The sequence below is a fragment of the Vipera berus genome (genome assembly GCF_964194415.1).
Source record: "Vipera berus genome assembly, chromosome: 2".
Lineage (NCBI taxonomy): Eukaryota > Metazoa > Chordata > Lepidosauria > Squamata > Viperidae > Vipera > Vipera berus.
Window position 1 is genome coordinate 105,476,056 of NC_138203.1, and position 21,365 is coordinate 105,497,420.

Below are 21,365 nucleotides of genomic sequence, written 5' to 3' on the forward strand. Positions count from 1 at the left end.
GGATGATCTTGGTGGGGGCTCTCCATTTATTATGCCCCTGTCATGGACCGATCATCACCTCCTGCGGCTGGTCTTCCGTCTTGCCACCCCCCGCCGTGGGGGTACAGAGCCAATTAGATGGTACCGCCCCAGACGCTTAATGGATCCTGATAGATTCCAAGTGGCGCTGGGGTCCCCACCTGCCTCCATTGCTCACAACTCGGCGGATGCCTTAGTGGAAGCCTGGGAAAGGGCAGCCACTGAGGCACTTGACCGGGTTGTACCCTTGCGGCCCCTGACCCGGTGCAGATCCCAGCGAGCTCCATGGTTCTCCGCGGAGCTCCGGGAGATGAAGCGTCGGAAACGGGGCCTAGAGAGCTGCTGGAGGTCCAGCCGATCCGAATCCGACCGGTTGCGGTTAAGAACCTATATTAGGTCTTATCTCGCAGCGATGAGGGCGGCGAGGTGTAATTACTTCTCTACCCTCATCGCGTCCGCAGATAATCGCCCGGCCGCCCTGTTTAGGGTGACTCGCTCCCTTCTTAATCAGGAGGTGAGGGAGGATCCCTTGCAGGGTCGTGCCGAGGAATTTAGTCAACATCTGTCGGATAAAATCGCTCGGATTCGGACCGGTTTGGACTCCAGCTGGGCAGAGTCTGACGATCAGGACACGGGCGGTCTTGTCAATGTTATCTGGGAGGAGTTTGATTCTGTGACCCCTGATGAAGTGGACAGGATTATGGGGAGGCTGAGCTCCACCACATGTTTATTGGATCCGTGCCCTTCTTGGCTGGTTTATGCAGCTAGGGAGAGGACACGAGGCTGGTTCCAGGCGGTTATATCTGCTTCTTTGAGTGAGGGTAATTTCCCCACCGTCTTGAAGGAGGCGGTGGTGAGACCTCTCCTCAAGAAGCCTGCCTTGGACCCAGCTGTATTGAACAACTTTCGTCCAGTCTCCAACCTTCGCTTTCTTGCGAAGGTTGTTGAGAGTGTGGTGGCGCATCAGCTCCCTCTGGTCCTGGATGAAGCGGATTATTTGGACCCGTACCAATCGGGTTTCAGGCCCGGGTACAGCACGGAGACGGCATTGGTCGCTCTGGTGAATGATCTCTGGAGGGCTCGGGATAGGGGATATTCCTCTGTCCTGGTCCTATTAGACCTCTTGGCGGCTTTCGATACCATCGACCATGGTATCTTGCTGCGGCGTCTCAGGGGATTGGGAGTGGGAGGCACAGTTCTTCAGTGGTTCTCCTCCTATCTCCTGGGACGCTCGCAGTCGGTGTTGGCAGGGGGGCAGAGATCGGCCCCTAGGTCTCTCGTTTGTGGAGTTCCTCAGGGGTCGGTTCTCTCGCCTCTCCTGTTCAACATCTACATGAAACCGCTGGGTGAGATCATTCGTGGTTTTGGAGTTGGGTATCATCAATACGCTGATGATACCCAACTTTTCATTTCAACCCCAAACCACCCCAGTGATGCCCTCGCTGTGATGTCCCGTTGCCTGGACGCGGTTCGGGTCTGGATGGGGAGGAACAGACTTCAACTCAACCCTGACAAGACTGAGTGGCTGTACATTCCGGCATCCCGGGACATTCAAAATGTTCCATCGCTTTCTATGGGGGGTGAGTTCTTACCCCCCGTGGATAGGGCTCGCAACTTGGGAGTCCTCCTAGATTCACGACTTACTCTGGAAGATCATATAGTGGCCGTGACTAGGGGGGCTTTCGCCCAGGTTCGCCTGGTGCGCCAGTTGTGGCCCTATCTGGACCGGGATGCCCTGTGTACGGTCACTCATGCGCTCGTGACCTCTCGCCTAGACTACTGTAATGCTCTCTACATGGGGCTTCCCTTGAAGACCACTCGGAGGCTCCAACTGGTACAGAATGCGGCTGCGAGAGTTGTCTTGGGAGTTTCCCGGTACTCCCATGTTACACCTTTGCTCCGCGAGCTGCATTGGTTACCAGTGAGGTTCAAGGTCTTGGTCATGATCTTTAAGTCCTTACATGGCATGGGTCCGGGATACCTCGAGGACCACCTGCTGCCGGCGTCAACTCCCCTCTGCCCTGTGCGTGCCCACAGAGAGGGTCTCCTCAGGGTGCCTCCGGTCAGGGAATGTCGACTGGTGGCCCCCAGGGGGAGGGCCTTCTCTGTGGGTGCTCCGGCATTATGGAACCAACTGCCGGTTGAGCTCTGGATGGCATCGGACCTTCGATCCTTCCGCCGCGGGCTGAAGACCCACTTATTTGAATTAGCTGGTCTGGCCTGATGGGGGAATATGGGTTTTTTAATTGGTTTTTTATTATTCTATTATTGTTGTATTTTAATTGGGCACTGGTTTAATTTCCTTTTAATTTTTGTACTGCTATTTATATATGCCCTGTGAACCGCCCTGAGTCCCTCGGGAGAAGGGCGGTATAGAAATCAAATAAAATAAAATAAATAAAATAAAATCAGCTAAGTCCACTTCCCCTTAAATTCCATTGACTCTTATCTAACTCCTAGCAGCTTTATTTATTTATTTATTTATTAATGGGACTTATATCCCACCCTATCTCCCGAAGGACTCAGGGCGGCTAACAACAACAAAATTAAAGATCTCTGTACAATAAATTAAAATTAAAAATTAAAATAAATTAAGATTAGAGTTAAAAATAGTTGAAAATATTCCCATTCATAGGCATGAGGAGCAATAAATCAGTTTAATTGGACCTTCACATGTGGACTTGATCTTTCTTGACATCAAACTTTGCAGCACTGGTATACCCTAATGTCCTTATAACTCTCAGTCAAAAGACTGAGTCTTCAATATTACTGTATGTCTTTATTACCAGCAGAAACATCCTTTTTTAAAATACATAAATGAATTCTGTAATTTCTAAATAGAACTGAAAAGGCTGCTACCACAGTTTCCTAGAGGGAAGGGTGGGTAAAATATAATCTATATGTAATTAGAATAGTGATGAATTGATTTTTTTTTTTTAAAAAAAGGAAGCTCAGAGGTTTGTCTAGGCTGGAGTAGCTAGCAGGGGAAAATCTCTAGCACTATGTTCTAATATAATTTAATCTGCAACAGGTTGGAATAAGAGAATTGAGTACATCCCTGGAACAGGCAGCCTTGCCCTTTTCCCCAGCATCCATCTGGAGACATGTGATGAGCCTCTGTGGAACATCCAAGCTACTGTAGAGTTACAGACAAATCATGTGGCCAAAGGTTGTGATCGGGATAATTACTCCGAGAAGTCACTGCGTAAACTCTGTGGTAATGTATTCATTTCCTATCCAGTTATGTTTGGAGGAGAAATATGGGGGGAGGGGAGGGAGGGGAGAGAGAGAATGGATAGAAATATATTCTAAAAGAATCCTTACCTAAATCAGGTCAACCTTCTCAGTAATAGGCAATGAATCAAGGTCTCCAGAGTATTTCATCCAGAAAAATCAGATGATGTAGATTCTAAAATATGGATGGTCAGAAGGACATTGGGGCATTGTTAAAAGTGATGAGTACAGGTAGTCCTCATGTTACGAGTGTAATGGAGCCTGCCCATTCCACTCGTAATTCGAAAACTCGTAGAGCGAATCTCGTTCAAGGTACAAGATTACTCCCTTGCTCGTTAAAACACATGTGGCTTGTTAAGCGAATATGAGGTATCTCAGGGTGGAGAAGGCCATAGAGGGCCCAGTGCTGGAACTGGCCCCCAAGACCTCCCTGACCCACTAAGATACTGCATGCTTCCCCCTCCCTTCCTGCTGTGCCAGACTCACCTGGGAAAGATCGCTCTCTGCCGCAGTTCCTGCTGCTGCCAGATTTGAGGCTGGGGCAAGCTTCCACGACCCCCCACCCCCCCAGCCTGATCCAGGCTCTGGATGCCTTATCTGGGCCACCGCCATCTGCATTTGAGCCTGGCAAATGCTTCCACGCACCCCACACGGTCCGATCTGGGCTCCTGAGGCCTTTTGCAGGCCCGATTGGGCCATGGGGGGGATGCGGAAGCATTTGCTGGCCTCAAATCTGGGTGGCAGTGGCCTGAAAAATGGCTCCAGAGCCCAGACTGGGCCACGGGGGGTGATCGCAGAAACAGTCATCAGCCTCAAATCCAGGCCGCAGCAGCCTGGAAAAGGCCTCCAGGGTCACAATCCAGCCTCCGGAGGCACGTGGAAGCATCCCCCAGCTTTGGTTCCATTGTTTGTTGCAGAGAACAGAGGCCTAAAGTACCATGAGATCATGTGAGATCAGTAGCATGAGATCTCGCCCCACTGATCTCACATGATCTTGCGTTACTTTAGGCCTCCATTCTCTGCAAACGCACCAAAGGCCTGGAGCAGCCAAGAAAGCGAAGGATCTCGATCTTCGCCCGGGGATTATTGAAGGCCTGGTGCCTAGGGAGACCTGGGGCAGGAATGGGGAGGGAAGGAATAACAGGGTGAATGTTGCAGACCCACTGCGGTCACTTGTAAGGGCAAACGACTGCTGTGGTGCTGCAATATTTGTAGCTTTGGGACTTGCTCGTAAGCACTAGGGGGTGCTCATCACATAACTTTGAATGAGTGTTAAGTGAACACTCATAACTCAGGGATTACCTGTATAAGATTTGAAGATCACAACGTATTGGGAAGTTTCCCTGTGCAAATCCAACCCAAAGCAACAGGATATTTCTTTGTGCTGGGGATTATTTTCTGCCACTGCTGTAATTTCATAGGGGTTGCTTAAGAAGAGGGGTCTCCAAATTTGGTAGCTTTAAGGCTTGTGGACCTCAACTCCTAGAATTCCTTTGCTAGCTATGCTAGCTCAAGAAATCTGGGAGCTGAGGTCCACAAGTCTTAAAGATGTCAAGTTTGGAGATCGTTGCTTAAGAATGAAAGTTGCCTCATGTTAATTTGTAGAAGGAGGTAGAAAACCTCTTAAGCCATCTTAAGCCTCAAAATCTTCCGGTCAGCTTTATCCCAAAAGAAGGCACCATCAGGTGGACCTTCTCCATTCTGAGTCTCCTCTCTCTCTCATCCCTCCAGGTGCTGCCCGAGGTGAGGTAGACCTTCTGCCAGTGCCAGGTCCCATGGCCAACTGGACAGCACGCCTTTCAGTCCACTACAGCCAGGACAGCAGCCTCATCTATTGGTTCAATGGCAGCCAGGCAACCCAGGTGCCCATGGGCAGTGGAACCGGAGCTCTTGAAGGACTGAGTGACCATTTCACCTTGTCCCTGTGGATGAAACATGGGGTGATGCCAAACAAGGGCAAGAAGGAGGAGGAAACGGTCATCTGCAGCACCATGAGAAGTGGTAAGACCCTTTTATTGACCTAGACCAGCATCAGAAGAGATTACATGGTAGGTCAGCGGATTCAGGGACTATTAACTTATTGGAAAATTGGGTATTCCCATTGAAGTGAGGACTTTAAGGCTGGCAGTGCCTTATGTTTCCACAGTAAACTAACTTGGCTATTTACCCAGTTAAGATGTTGGGAGAACTGGGCCATAGAAAGTAGCCAGCCTTTCAAGCACATTGATAGATTGAGCATAGGCAGATATAGTGAAAAAAACGAATCCTGGCCATACTATGAAACTTTATTTACACGTGCATTGCTGTGGTTTAGATATAATAGTAGAACTATACAAATTCATTCTAAGGGTGTTTTATATCATTTGCATCAAGTTACTTGTTCTGCATAAAAGCATCAATTAGCTCACTGATAGAAATTATGTCAGTGATAAGACATTCATATTTAACAGACAGCCAGATTTAACAGACACACTTCCCTGTCGCATATGGTCTATTAAACTGAATGTTACTGTAGCTCTCATTGCAGGTGGTCCTCAACTTACAACCATTTGTTTAATGACCATTTGAAGTTACAATGGCACTGAGAAAAGTGACTTATGACCATGTTTCACACTTATGACCATTGCAGGTTCCCCGCGGTCACGTGATCAAACATCAGACACTTGGCAACTGGAATGTATTTATGAGGGCCGCAGGGTCCCGGGGTCATGTGATCAGCTTTTGCGACCTTTTGGCAAGCAAATGTCAATGGGGAAGCCAGATTCACTTAACAACCGTGTTACTAATTTAACAACACCAGCGGTTCACTTAACTGTAGCATGAAAGGTTATAAAATGAGGCTTAACTCACAACTGTTTTGCTTAGCAATGGAAATTTCGGGCTCAGTTGTGGCCGTATGTTCAGGACTACCCATATGAGTGCAAGTTGTCTAAAGCTTTTTATTGAAGTGGCAATTTCACTGGAGGGGGGGCGGCAACTACTAAAAAACTCACCTTTTCCCAAAGTGCTGATCTCCCATGAAAACTCAACTCTGCTATTGAATAACACCATTTGTGGTTGTTGGCATGGATTCCCACAGCTTTGGCACACATGATGATGTTGGCAGTGTGCTGCACAATGCTTTCCCTTTGCTGTTGTGGCATCCAGTAGGAACCCAGGAGTTTTTGTGGGTTGTTCCCCAGCTCTTCCAAGTGGCTGGTTCTTTCCCTGCCACAGAGAGGTTGCAGCTAAGTGAAGCTTTGGAGTGATCTCAATTGATATAAGTGAATGCTTTTTAATACCTGATTGCTATGAGGAAGGAACATGGAGGGATAGTGCATTAATTCTCAGTGCTGTAATGTGATGCGTGTTAAAATAGTTTCCACTAACAATGAACGCTAATTGCACTTTGTGCAAATGAAGCATGTGTGCTAGTATGTGGGTAAAAAACCATTTGCAGGTCCACAGGGCAGCGCCTTGGCTACTTTTGAGACTAGGGCCCTTATCTCTGTCTGGTATGCTAAAATCAGATCAAAATGGGTTTCTGCACCTCAGGTTTCTTGGTTATCACGCCTAACACGTTTGCAACATGTAGATATGGAACCATGACTCAATAAAAGCGAGGAGGATCAGGAAATTACATTCAGTCTTCAGGAGGCATTTTGCTAGGCTTTTGGTGCAAGTGCACGTAGGAGTCCTTCACTTACGGCCAGAATTAAGGCTGGGAGTTCCATTGCTAAGTGATGCAGTTGTTAAGTGAGAAATGCCTGATTTCACAACCTTTTTGCTGTAGCCATTCAGCGAATCACTGCAGCCATTAAGTGAATTTCACAGTCATTAAATGAGTACAGCTTCTTCCACTGGCTCTGCTTGATGGAAATCTCTGGGAAATGGCTACCGCGTAACCTTGGGACCCGGCAGTCTTTGTAAATACTTGCCGATTGCCAAGTGCCCCAATTTTGATCATCTGACTGTAGGGATGCAGCACTGGTTGGAACTACGAGGACTGGTTGTAAGCCAATTTATTGAAATCCACTGCAACTTCAAATAGTCATTAAATAAACGGTCATAAACCGAGGACTACCTGTCATTGTGAAATGTGTACGGTGAAATAAGATAAAATAAGAGCCTCTTGTTAACGTCTTTGTTAACAATGGACATTTATTCTTCCTTGAAAACCAAGCACAGGCTTTGTTATAGCCTGGTTGCTTGCTTGCTTGCTTTTTTTACATGTTGCCATGCCCACAAATGAGTGACATCAGTGAAAATGGTGTTCGAAGCAGAGTGGAAGTTGAAATCCTCTATCTCAATTTCATTCTCCACCTAACTGAAAGCAAGGGAATGTTCCCTAGTATTGTGAAAATGAATGAGCCGCTTGCAAGAAGATGAGAGTTCAACATTACCCGGGTCAAAATGAAATGCAAACAATACTTTTCTGCTCGTATACTCTTTCAGCTTTCCCTTATCCTGTTACATGCTGCTGAAGATTATTCTTTACTGTACTTTGTAGTTAAATATCTTTTTCTGCTTCTGGAACAGGCAGGCCGAACCACTGGAATTATATATTGTCATTACTGAGCCAATTCTAGCATTCAGGTCTTTCTGCATGAAAGCATGCAAATACTGTATAGTCAAACTATACTTATGTTGACCACTAGGAGGCAATATGCAGCTGCTTTCATCCTGTTTGGGCCCTGCACTCAGAGAAATGAAGATGAATCTCATCCCCTCGTGCATGAGGTGACTTCCACTACCCTTCATAGTTTTATATGAGATTTTACAACAAGCAGTCCCAAACAGTATTAAACTGGTCACGTACTGGCTCCTGATGATGAATATAAATAGGAAAACCACAGATATACATTATACAAAAGTAGAGAAAATCCCCTTTCCTCATGTGGGCATGATATGTATAACATCTACATCTTTCTGATTTGAGAGTTTAAGAAAAAAGAAGGTGGACTGTACATACCATCCTAAAGATAATCTCTCCCTGTATAGTAAGCCTTTCTGCAATACCACTGAGCACCAAGGTTTTAGCATCACTCCTAAAACTAAAGCCCTATATAGCTAAAGTTTAATGGCCCATGAGTTCCAAAGGGTTTGAGCCCCCTAGAACAGGGACCCCCAACTTTTCCAGCTTTGCAGGGGGGGAGGATGGTTCCATGCAAGCGGCTGGCAAGCACACGTGTGCACGCAGCTCCATTTGTGTGGGCAGCGTGCAGGCTTGCCTGCTGTTTACACACATGGAGCACACACATATGCTCACATGCTGCTCACAAAAGTGAGGATGCACGTGCATGTGTGTGCGCTCGCCAACCATTTCTGTGACCCGGTTGCCTCACAGCCCACTAGTGGGCTGCAGCTATAGAAGGATCTGGAGCTACTGTATATCTGGTGAGTCCCAAATAGGACAAAAATGTTCATGCACTGCCTCCTGGTGGTCAAGACAAGTAAAACCACACATGAAATGCACAGTTGTTGATGTTGATGTTACCCATTCAATCCTGTCCAACTCTTGGTGATTCTGTGGGCCAGGGTCTCTTCCCGTCTTCCAGTCTTGCACTACTACACTTTGAGTTTCTCTGTGCTCTGGCTGATGTCAGCTTTGATGGTGTCCAGCCATCTTGTTCTTTGGCAGCCTACTTTCCTTTTACTTCTAACTCTTCCATACATAATTGTTTTCTCCAGTGAGAGATATACTGTAACAATAAAAAAAAATATCACTGCTCCCATTCAGAGTGGAAATTATGTAAAGCCTTGTGTGTAAGGACGTGACATATAGAGCGTCTGTTCTGAGAGCTTAAGGAAAAAGAAGGTCTACCGCCTCTACCATTCTAAAAATGAGCAGTCTATGTTATTTTGGGCTCAAGTAGCAGACATCACAGCTTGTTCCTAGTAAATAAGGAGAACTAAAATCAATGTCACTGCAAATAATCTCAATAAATTGGGACAAGGAGATCACCATTTTGCTGATTCACTCGGGGTCCTTTCTTTCTACCTGCAGAAGATGGGTACTCCCATTACTCCTTAACTGTGCATGGCTGCCGTATAGCTTTCCTGTATTGGCCATTGCTGGAGAGTGCAAGACCCGTCAAGTTCCTCTGGAAACTGGAGCAGGTGAGAAGGCGTCTGCTTGTGCCTTGCTGTGTTCCCTTGCTGTCTCCATGGCCGCCCTTCTCTTGCTTGCTTGTACCAGGCTCACAGGGGTGTGTGTCCTTTTTTCTGGCCGCAGGTCTGCGATGACGAGTGGCACCATTACGCTCTGAACCTGGAGTCCCCCACCGTTACGCTTTATGTAGACGGTGTCTCCTATGACCCCGCTCTGATCCATGACAATGGTCTCATCCACCCACCACGGCGTGAATCTTCCCTCATGGTTGGAGCATGTTGGGCTGGTAAGTAGGGTCCATAAAGGCAGAAATAAAAAGCAGCCAGAAGGAAAGAAAGGTGTAAAGATTTAAAAAAAAACACCCACTTCCAGGAAAGAAGCAAGTAAACAGAACCTTTTTCAAAAAGAAAAAAGAAAGGAAAGGAAGGAAACCATTACCAAAGTGAAGTATATTTGTCCAGTTAAGAGCATAAATTACACTGTGAATAGTTTCACTAGGGATCAGCACATCCATTAGTTTTACACGAAGATGTGTCTCTTGGGTGTTTTACTACAAAAACAATATAAATATTCCCAGAGATGGAGTGGATAAAGGGGTGGTGCTGGTTAGGTTTGCAAGTAGGTTTTTTTTAAAAATCAAGGAAGGCTTAATTGTAGCAGATAATGCAATGAAATGGTTTCAATAGTCATACAAGTATTATTGAAGCCCAATTCCATAGAATACTGTAATTGACTGACCACAGTTTAGGTTAATTCCAGAAAGAAAGTTTGTTTTAGTCAATTTAGTGACATATCTAGGACCAAATTGTCTGTCAAGGAATGGAAACAATCGGTGCTGTGTTTTCTTAGCAGAAAAACGTTTCACCTTTCCAGAAACCTGGCTTGGAAGTAGAAAGTTCTGGAAAGATTTTGTGGCCTCTCCCCACTAACCCCTCCCATATTCACACCATGTAGTGCCTCTGGATAATTTTAGTGGTTTAAAAAGCAGCAAGCTCATTTCTCAGATCTCCAGGGTTTACAGCTAGCTTTAGTGATATCTTAAGCCCTCCTCGGTCACAGACAATCCTCACAGGATGACTCTCATTCAGTGTTTTGATTTTGTTTTTCCTTGTGCAGAGGAGAGAAACAAGGAAAAAATAAAAGGGAATGAGAACTCCACTGATTTGGGACAAGGTACACGACATTCCTTGTGCCACCAAGCATGGCTCTCATCATTGTTCGTGCATGAGACTTCCCTTTCCCACAATCTTTTCCTTCCCTTCACATCCGGGAAGGAAGTCTTGGCACCACGATAATCTAGCAGTGTAGCAGCTTCTGGACAGGAGGGTGGTTTTGCAGCTTGTGAGAGGGATTGAAGCTGACACAGAGCACGGTTAAAATTTTCACCGAATCTGAGCTATGGCAGGTGTTAGGAGGCGGGATAGCTTTGGGGAACCGATTCTTCTCTGAAAGCACCCAGAGAAGACAGGCTCTGCGCACTATGCCACCCTCCAACTTCTATGGGGCAGTTGCTCTGCTTCTCATCTGGCTGCATATCCAAGACTCTTTCCCTCCCCACCTTGCTGTCGCTCTTCCCATGCTTCCTCCTTTTCTCTTCTCTTTTCTCCTGTCTCTTCACCTGCCTCTCACACCACCCCTCCTCCTGTATCCTCCTTTAGGAGACTCTCTGCCGATTCATCACTTCTTCCATGGTTATCTGGCTGGCTTCACTATTCGCCCTGGCAGCCTTGAGAGCCGGGAGGTGATAGAGTGTCTCTATGCCTGTCGTGAAGGGCTGGACTACAGCGACTTTGACAGCCTTGGCAAAGGGATGAAGGTATACCTTCCCCTGCCTTCTGGTGGCATGACCTTCCTTCCTGCCCTGTTAGCACCTTGGCTTGGCTTCCCGGATCGTGCCTGCTCCTGCCCACCGGAGAGTCTCCTCGTGTCTCTTGACGGCAGTCCTTCACGCTTCCAGCAAAGGCTGCCTCACAGCCTCCTTCCTCTTCTCCCCACAGGTGCATGTCAACCCCTCTCAGTCCCTTCTCATTTTGGAGGGGGACGATGTCGAAACGTTCAACCGGGCAATTCAGCATGTGGCCTATATGAACTCCCTGCGCTTTGCTACTCCTGGAGTCCGGCCTCTCAAACTGACCACTGCTGTCAAGTAAGTAGGATCGTCACTGAAGCTGCGCAACAGCCTCCTGGCAGCTGTAACTCTTGTTTACATTTCAGAGCCGGTGCTGTTCTGTCACCCCGATTGTCAGTTCACTTCTTTGCTTGCAGTGTGCATGTGCTTTAAAGAGGCAACCGGGACTTTTTAGGCTGAGGAAAGCGGTGGTGGTGGGGGGATGTATGGGGAAAGGATGGAGGCAAAAGGAAAACAAATCTTTGGGTAATGATTTCTTTATGGGAGGTGAAAAAAATGTGAGAAATCATGTGAGGTTCACAGACTTTCACCACTGACTGTTTGTTCTTAGAACAACATCTGTGAAAAATGTGAGTTCTGTATTTCCCCCTATCTTAGGGACATGTTACTGATGTGCCAGGATAATGAGATACTGGAAATCGGTTTGTTTTCAGTCCAAAGCCTCCAGAGGACTGAGCGGGGGAATCAGAGGATGGAACTTAGCTCCCTCTCTCTCTGTCTTATTTTCTTGAGGGTTGGTAAGATTTGAATTGGGAAAACAAGGGAGTAAAAAGATGGAGGTCTTTCCCTGGCCTAAATCCTAACCCTAAAACTGTTGTTTAGCCACTTGGAGCTAAAAGATGACAGTCAAAGCTCTAAATTTAGCTGTTGGGTTTATGGTACAAATGGGAATGAAACCAAAACTCTTTATGTGTGTGTTTCCTTATTTGTGTCTTACTTGCTGCATTGTATTTGCTCCTGATTATTTTATTTATATTTATATTTTTATCCTGTCTTTTTTTTTTTGCTCTGTTCCCTTTGCTCAAGGGCTTATATGCCTAGTAACAGGTTGAACTCAGAGTGAGTGACTGGCCCAAAGTCACCCAGATGGCTTTCATGCCTAAGGAAGAATCCTGATTTCAAACTGGCTCTCTTGATTAGGAATGCTAAAAGAATTTCAGGTGAAAGTGCAGAATCTATACTGAACAAGCAGAGGAGAAGATAGACCAATAAAATCTTCTCCTTCTCCTCTGACTGATAGCTCTAGTTCTTATACAAACAATCTAAACAAAAAAAAAGCAGGACTATTTTTCGACTGGAGAAGAATATGCAGCACTTAATGGTGATTGCCACGGGACTGAGCAGAACATTCTAGCCTCAGTCGTTGGCCAAGGAGCCAAGATTCTGTGGCTAAACTGTCGGGCAAAAAGCTCCAGCTCAGAACGATTAGCTCAGGCCAAAGTAGACATAAATGCCTATTTATGTATAATCACTTCATTTTGCATTCCAGAAACCCTGATCTGCTTAGATTGTAAGCCATCTGTATACAAAAATTGTTTAAAAAGCAGGATGAAAGCCAATATATAGTTAAATAAGCCAAAGGCTTCAGCAGGCTAAACTGTGTGATCTACCTATTTGTGGTAGCTTTCCCTTCGTTTTTAAACTTCTCTCTCTCTCTCTCTCTCTCTGTTTTTATCTTTTAACCTGAATTTGTTTTTTATTTGATTTTTGTCAATGTTAAGTGCTATCAACTGCCAAGGCTGGGATACACTGTAGACCAGGAGTGTCAAACTCAATTTCATTGAGGGCCGCATCAGCATTGCGGTTGCCCTCAGGGGGCCGGGTGGGTGTGGCCTGGGTGGGCGTGGCCTACTGGGTGGGCGTGGCTAGAGTGCGTATGGCCTACTGGGTGGGCGTGGCCATCTCTACATCGTTCGCATCAAGGGTGCCTATGGGGGCCTGGGCAGGAGTGGGACAGATCTGAGGGTCTCTGGCAGAAGGAGGGTCTCTGGGCCAGGGCCAAGGCAGTGGGGGCCGTTCCCTCACTGTTTCCAGGATGGCTTCGTGGGCCACATGAAACCACTTCGCGGGCCGGATCCGGCCCCCGGGCCTTGTGTTTGACATGTCTGCTGTAGACTTTCTTTTAAAATAAACAGCCAGACACCCAGTTTAGATCAGAGTCACCTTGGCAGAGATAATGAGGCAAGGAAGGGCTTAGGGATTTTTTGTTTTTCTCATCCTCTTAGGTGCTTTAGTGAAGAATCGTGTGTCTCCATACCAGACGTGGAAGGCTACGTGGTTGTGCTTCAGCCAGATGCTCCACAGATCTCACTGCGTGGCAGTTCCCACTTTGCCCGGCCTGCTTCTGAGTTTGAAGATGAGGACGGAGTCCTCCTTTTTCCCGACCTCCAGATCTCCTGCTCCATTTCACACCAGGTGGAGGCCAAGAAAGATGAGAGCTGGCATGGCACAGGTCAGCTGAGTCTTCTGACACAGATGCTGTGGGACATGGCAGGGCAAGGAAGAACCAGGCATTAGTAAGCAAAAGTGGTTTTGCTGAAAGACCCCAAACTCTTTTTGGAGGGTCATAGGATTGTAGCAGTGGTAGCAAGGAGCACTAATGCTGTGGAATGAGTTGGAAGAAGCCCTTTGGCTGCGGATGATGTTTTACTTAAAGCAAACCTACCAGAAACTTAGCCTAGCTATTTGAGAGCTAATTTATTTTTAAAAAGGGTTTAACACTGCACAGTTGAAAGTTGGGTCTCCAAATGTTGAAGGTGTGCTCATGGAACCACAAGAAATAGCTGGGGGATGATGAAGTTTTGGGATTGCTCTGGATTAATTTAGTGTAACTAAAACATAACTAACCAAACAGTGGTTTAGTGAAACATATAAACTAAGCCTAGCCTTTCCTTTCCACTCAGAGGAGAAAGAAGGTTGGAAACAGAAAATAGCAGAAGGCTATAAAGCACAATGAACTTATTGTTAAGCTTGCCAATAGCAGAAGGAAAGTGAGGATGGAGCCACAAAGGCAAGATTATGCAAGATATGAAATTAATATGTGCTTAAATTAAGAAAAAGAGAGGCAAGATAGGGGCAGTAGCAAAGGGAACACAGCAACAATAGGAAATCTTTTGAGTGATCCCATCATGTTACAAAGAAGCACATTTTACTGTAAATGTTTTAAATTGATATATTGATACATTAGTAGTTAGCCAGACTTCCCAAAGCATGTAAGAATGCTTACTGTTTATATAGTGCATTTTACAATTGTTATGACAGTGATCCTTACAATATGACGATGATCATACAGTATAAAGAGAAAGTTAAAATTTGAAACAATGGCTTGCATGAAATCAGCTGTTGTTTGCCTGCAGTGCTTTAGTTAATTCTATTATCTTGGTAAATTCAGAGGTGGCACATTTTGCTTGTTCTGCTTCAGAGGTGGCACATTTTGCTTGTTCTGCTTGTAAAAGTGCAGGAAAGCAGGTAATTATTGTCTTGCAACTAAAAATTGATTGTGTTGTCATTAAAGCCATTATTTTGATACTTAAAATATTTTATCTTGCCCAAAATATGATTAGCCTGGACTTCCAGTGCCTCAGCTTTTTATAAAGGTAATGGGTTTTTTTAAACCTTCATATGACAATTACATATTTTTATTATCTTTCCTCATAATTTTTCTTCCTGGCAGTGGCAGATACACGAATGTCAGACGAGATTGTTCACAACCTTGATGGTTGTGAGATCTCCCTGATTGGAGAAGAACTGGATCCTGAACGAGAATATCTGCTCTTGGACGGAGCCTCCCTCCAGCAGCGAGGTCTGGAGCTCATGAATACTTCAGCCTATCTCACTGTCACAGGTATGCATCACCTGAATAGTTTTTTTTCCTTCTGGCATTATTCGTCTCCTTTGTGTCAACATCCCTAAAGACACTAAAACTCTTGTTCTGCCAACTAGCAACTGTTGCATATACACCGTCAAACTAGCAGCAATAATAGCATTGTTTTAAAGCCGTCTCTGTTCCAATCCTCTAGACCAGTGTTTCTCAGTTTTGACATCTTTAAGATGTTTGGACTTCAGCTTCCAGAATTCCCCAGCCAGCATGCTACCCAAGGACATGCAGGCTAGGAATTCTGGGAATTGAAATCCACACATCTTAAAGTTGTCAAGGTTCTAGACCAGGGGTAGGCAACCTCGGCTCTTTTATGACTCATGGACTTCAACTCCAAGAATTCCTGAGCCAGCTTGGCTGGCTCAGGAATTCTGGGAGTTGAAGTCCATGAGTCATAAAAGAGCCGAGGTTGCCTACCCCTGTTCTAGACAAAGCGATATTGTATAATATATTGTATCATGTCACATATCATATCTCATTACACTTTATATGGTACACATTATAAATGTTAATGCAAATAAATTGTATTGATGGGGTATGTGTGGAAAGTATCGCTCTCTCTAGTCTTATTTTCTCCTTAGCTTAACTCCAGTACAATAATGGTTTGGAAACAAACCATTAAGAGAAATTCCATTTTAGGGTGGTAGGCAATGGGAAAGAGGTAACCAAATCGGTTATATTCCAAACGCCACCACAACTACTCTTTATTTTTTGTATTGATAGTTATCTGTTAGTGCTCTGCTCCAACATTAGTATGGCAATGGTAGAGAAAGGACCTTTTGCACCGTTATGTATAATTCACATGACTGAGAATGTCAGCTAGGTGGTACAGTCTTGCCTTGACAGTCAGAGTGCTTGAATGTTAAGAGGCTTCACTGTTCTCAAAGCTCTACTAACAAAAGGACTATCAGGATAAAAGTAAGAAGGAAGTTTTCGTTTCTTATTCTTCTCTTTGAGACATTCAGATTTCTTCCTAAGTGCCTTATGCTTTGCAAACTGTGCTACCGGTAGACATTCTGTGGAGGAATTGGTGGAAAGTTTATTATTAATGCACTCCTGGTGCTGATTGTGTTCTACTAGAAATAATTAAAAAGAGCCCTAGCTGTTGGGCACCCTTATGAGCATCTTTCTTCACATTTATAAACCAGACTGGTTATATGCCAAGAGACTGGGGAATGGCAATTATTGTAACTATCTATAAAAAGGAGAATAAAAAGGACCCATGTATCTAAAGTCCCATAAGTCTGTTGAGTATTGTTAGCTAGTTAAATGCTAAGCACCTAAAATACAAACCTCAAGACCGGATAATCTCAGAAGGCATAATTAAAGACAGGCTGGATTCAGGGAAGGGAGATCAACAATTGATCATATCTTGATGCTTTGTCACTTTGTACAAAAATATACATCTGAAAAGAAATATCTTTTTATGGCCTTCCTCAACTTTGAACAAGCCTTCAATCCAATATAGGGAAATGCCCTCTGGGAAAAATTAAAATGTACCATTAGACGCTTCCTCTACCTCATACAAAAATTATGTCTCAACTTGTCCTTAAAAGTTAGGTGTATCCCCCAAGGGACTTTATCTGGATCAATAAGTTACAAAAAGGAGTCATCGGGGATTTATTTTGGGCCCTTCCCTTTTCAATCTCTACATTAATTCCTTGACTGATTTTTCACATAACCCAGACTTTCATCTTCCCAACTTAGCACAACAGAAAATCCCAATACTTCTTTATGCCAAGGCTGCTGCTGTTATTTTAGTCCAACCCCAATTGGACTGAAGAGAGCTATTGCAGCTACATTAAAGTACTACAGACAAACTCATCTGGTCTTCAATTTCGATAAATCAAAAACCCTGGTTATTATTAATGCAGTCTCTCTTTCTCTGTCTTTATGTTTCTCCAGGAGGCCAATTACAGTTGCTTTGCTTATTGGCTTGTCCATAAGACTGATTTCTGGCTTTTTCTCTCTACCTCACGTCTCTTCCAGCTTCATTTCAGTTTCCTGATTAAAAGTTTTTCCAGTTGCTTCCTTAAGACTAAATTGCCTCCCCCCACCCCCATACAGCACCTAAAAGTCACAATTAACTCAAAACAGTAATAAAATTGGTCTTGGGGAGAAATGGAGCATTGAGGGGGAAAAGCATTAGAAGAACAAGTTTGGGTGGCCTCGTGTTCAGCTTGTGAAAAAATTAAATGATGGGATAAAAAAACAGTTGTAGATTGGCTGCATAGATCATTTCCTGCTGCAGGATTCTAGATGCTAGTGAGGTAAAGAGTCTAGATTTTTCTGTCGTGGGAAATATGAAGAGAGGAGGGAATGAAACAACAGTGGCAAGTTAAAGGTTAAGTAGCTGTTTTCCTGTATTTTTCCATTATGTCTTTCATACTATTTCACTCCACGCATTTTCTTTATTTGTAAGTTAAGTTTAGTTAGCCTTCTAATCCCCTTCCCTTCCCTTCCCATCATATCCCATCCCATCCCATCCCATCCCATCCCATCCCATCCCATCCCATCCCAGGCAGTTTATAAATTTAATATACCGTAAAATATAATAACATCTCATGAAACACAGAGCAGAAAAACAGTCAAGTCTGAACGTGGTCCACCTGCCATCCTTTTTCACACCTGAGTCTTGCTGTTCTTTTCTCACATGTAGGGGTGGAGAGCATAGCTGTGTATGAAGAAATCCTTCACCAGATCTCCTATTGTATCCGCCACGGTGCAGCCCTTTATGAAAGAAAGTTTCGTCTTTCTTGCACTGAGATGAATGGGCGTTACTCCAGCAATGAGTTCACTGTTGAGGTAAGTTTCACAAGGGAGTACAGGATGGTCAAAAGTCTCTTGTGAATAACTGAAGTAGGATAATAATAATCAGTGGGATAATAAAGTAATTTGAACTTAATTTCTCTCTACAGGTGAATGTCCTCCATAATATGAATCGAGGGGCTCATCCCAACCACATTATGAGTGGCCAGCAATTCACACATCGAGGCCACCATCTGCCTCCAGAGCTTTCTGGACACAGTCTGGCTAATGTCCACCGTAATTCCAGTATGTACCAGTTGATATACTAAATACAGACTATGAAATGGTAACAAGAGAAAACAGGTTAGCAGATAAAATTTTAGTCCCAAACAGATGAGTCCCAGCAGACCTCAAATGGATTCCTCCATATAATTTTATTCAGACCAATTATAGTAAAGGAGATGGAATACATTAGGAGGCTTGTAAGCTGAGAAAGAATCCCTCAAGAGAGTCTTACATGCATCAAGAAATAAATTAAGCCCAGTGTAGAGGTAAAATAAAACCATTTGCCCAGATTTCACGAAGAGCCAATAACTGCATTCAGAATATATTTGAGCAAAACTGCATTGCTGTGATTACTCTTTGGGTGCTGGAGAGAAGAAACCTTTTGCCGTAAAGCATTTTCATGTTTTAACGGCATGATAGTCACTTAAATGATTATCGAAATTATCTATGGCTTTATCTTTTTTGCAGTTCTTATTTAACAGTCTAATAACCCTTCATAACATTGAGGTTGAACTGTCTTGAGAGGTATCGAACCCAACGTCCAGGAGGAAGAATCATGTTTATTGCATTGATAGTTGGGTTCCTTAGAAGAAAGAGGGACCCTCAAACAACAAAGTGAAGATTTTTATAGAAGGGGAAGGAAAATCCAATTTGCTGTGCAATTTAAGTGAAGCTAGGCGGGTCCTTGTCTCTGTACCTGGGGTTATTTCTATGGTTGGGCAAAACTGCCCTTTCAGGAGCAGTAGCAGGGCTGGGAAACAGGAGGAGGAGATGGAGTGTTGAGGTTGTTAAGGAATTTGTTGTGCAGAGGTCTCCTTGTGCTACCAAAGAGTTGCACAGACAAGGAAGGGTACTGAGAGTAGTAAAAGTCACACAAGAGTACACTGAGTTGTAAAAGCAAAAAGTAGTTTACTTTTGAGGTGGTGTAAAATCAAAAATGCACAGTCAAAAATAAACAGTCCAGGTCATACACAGTAGCAACAGTCCAAGGAGTAATCCAAAATACAAAGTCTTCTTACCGGTCCAGAGGTCAATACACAGTTCAGGTAACAGAGCAAAAACAGTAATAGTAGAGAGCAGTGAATTCAGAGAGAGAAAGAAGCTACGTTCCTAGCTCCCTCTTATGGCCATGAGAACACTTACACACCCATTGGCCAATTAACCTCTTAAAGACATAATATCTTGGTTAATATATTTTCAACCCAACATTGTAGGCTAACACCATATGCCTAACAGAGGTCATCAGGCTGATTGAATGTGGGATGTTGGAATTCCTTGGATGTGTGGCTCATGTTCTTTGGTTATGTGGGCTTGCAGGGGGGGATCCGTTTGGGTCTGATAGAATTAAGCAAAGAAAGGAACTCGGATGGACCCTGGTCATGTCCGAAAGACAGGGAGGTAAAAGGTTTTATTTTTATGCACTTGAGTCAGTTTTTCCTTGTGACTGCCTGGACTAGTCCCTGCAGTTTTCTTGAGAAGGGTTTTTAGAAATAGTTTGCCATTGTCTCCTTCCTAAGTCTGACAGCAGGCTTCATACCTAAGGTGGGTCTAGAACTCAAAGCTTTGTTGCCTGGCACCTTAACCACTAAACCAAATTTTATTTGTTACATTTATTTTCTCCATTACAGAATTACTGTAATCACTTTTACTGTCACTGTCTCTTTGAAGACAGCGTGACCTGATTTTTGTATACCTGGGTGAAGAGAAATGTAACCGTTTGGAAAAATGAAGGCAACTGGATTTTGTGTGGGTGGTTTAGCCTCAAATGTTCCTCTGAGTTGCTCTTTAAGTAAAATGGGGAGAAGGAAAATGGGTCCCTCCCTTGCCCACTATTTTTTCCACACCTGCTTAACAGACACGGAAAGTGGTGCGAAGGCTCGGTGGTTAAGATGCTGGGCTCATCAGCTGGAAACCTGGCAGCCCAAGTTTGAGACCCGAGTCATGTGATGGGTTGAGCTCCCATCCCCACCCCAGCTCCCCTCAACCTAGCAGTTCGAAAGCATGCAAATGTGAGTAGATAAATAGGTACCACTTTGCTGGGAAGGTAATAGTGCTCCGTGACGTCGTGCCAGCCACATGACCACAGAAACGTCTTCAGGCAGCACTGGTTCAGTGGCCCTTGAAATGGAGATGAGCACCGTCCCCTATAGTCAATTGGTGGAGTAAAATCTGCAGGGACTCCTTTACTCTTTACAGGCACAAGCAACTGCACCCTCTTGAAAGCTTTTAAACAGTTCTACTGCTATTCCAATTTTTGTTAGTAACATTTTCCTTGCTTTCCAAAATATCTGAATGTAATAACAGTGGTCAGTCCTTGGTACCTACCACCGATTTAGGGATCCTATTTGTATATTCATTCCATCTCGCTTACATTTTCCATTCTCTTGTAGATCTTTGCTTCTTGCAAAAAGTTGTTTATGCACTCTATATGACCCTCCCCCTCAAAAGTGCCCACCAAACATTATTTCCCAGCTGATTTGGGCTCTCCCTCTCTTCTCTTTTCTATTCTGCAGTGGTTCCTAGTGCTGCCACTATAATTATTGTGGTGTGCGTGGGCTTCCTTGCACTGATGGTAATCCTAGGTGTGCTGCGCATCCATTCCTTGCACAGGCGAGGGAGTGAACGAGAGGGCTCTGGGGAGTCTGCAGGAAGCCAGGGGAGTGCCAGGGCCAAGGAGAACGAGATGTTCTGGGATGATTCCGCCCTCACCATTATTGTCAACCCCATGGAGGTGAGTGAAACAAGGGGTGGACGGGTGGGAAGAGGCCATGTTTAACTTGGATCAGTCCCTGCATCCTTTCCCTTCCGCAGTCGTACCAGAGCTGCCAGGAGAGAGCAGCAGAGGCTGATGAATCCAAAGCCAGGGAAGCAGCCGAAGAGGAAGACAGCAGCGATTCTGAATCACCTGACAGCCTAACCAGCAATGCCATCAATGAGCGGCGCATTGTGGGCAAGCATGATGCCTCTTGTCGCTACTAGCGGGATAGAACGGACAGGGCAAAAGCAGACCACCACCAAAAGGTCATGCTTATATTTAATAATTGGGGATATGGCCCGTTTCTACACATTTTCTCTATTTACATTTTACCCCTCTCCCCTTCCTTGTTTTCTCCATTGTTTGCACAATGGACTGGTGAGGACAGTTTCGGTGCATGAGGCAAAAGACCTAATTGGCATCTTCTCTCTCTAAATTACCATGGGGT

General features: G+C 44.7%; 1 protein-coding gene across 1 annotated transcript in view; it reads left to right on the forward strand.

Moving 5' to 3' along the window:
* CLSTN3 (calsyntenin 3) overlaps positions 1 to 21,365 on the forward strand; it is a gene marked incomplete at its 5' end in the record, with an annotated part of 41,320 nt that extends 19,955 nt beyond the window's left edge. Inside the window, 13 exons of the mRNA XM_081317950.1 lie at positions 3,050 to 3,235; positions 4,984 to 5,253; positions 9,239 to 9,351; positions 9,467 to 9,629; positions 10,460 to 10,516; positions 11,002 to 11,159; positions 11,341 to 11,489; positions 13,478 to 13,704; positions 14,926 to 15,096; positions 17,789 to 17,934; positions 18,048 to 18,183; positions 20,676 to 20,893; positions 20,974 to 21,365. Of these exons, the coding sequence (XP_081174076.1) occupies positions 3,050 to 3,235; positions 4,984 to 5,253; positions 9,239 to 9,351; positions 9,467 to 9,629; positions 10,460 to 10,516; positions 11,002 to 11,159; positions 11,341 to 11,489; positions 13,478 to 13,704; positions 14,926 to 15,096; positions 17,789 to 17,934; positions 18,048 to 18,183; positions 20,676 to 20,893; positions 20,974 to 21,141 (2,162 nt within the window). The 3' untranslated portion in view covers positions 21,142 to 21,365. The remainder of the gene's footprint in view (positions 1 to 3,049; positions 3,236 to 4,983; positions 5,254 to 9,238; positions 9,352 to 9,466; positions 9,630 to 10,459; positions 10,517 to 11,001; positions 11,160 to 11,340; positions 11,490 to 13,477; positions 13,705 to 14,925; positions 15,097 to 17,788; positions 17,935 to 18,047; positions 18,184 to 20,675; positions 20,894 to 20,973) is intronic.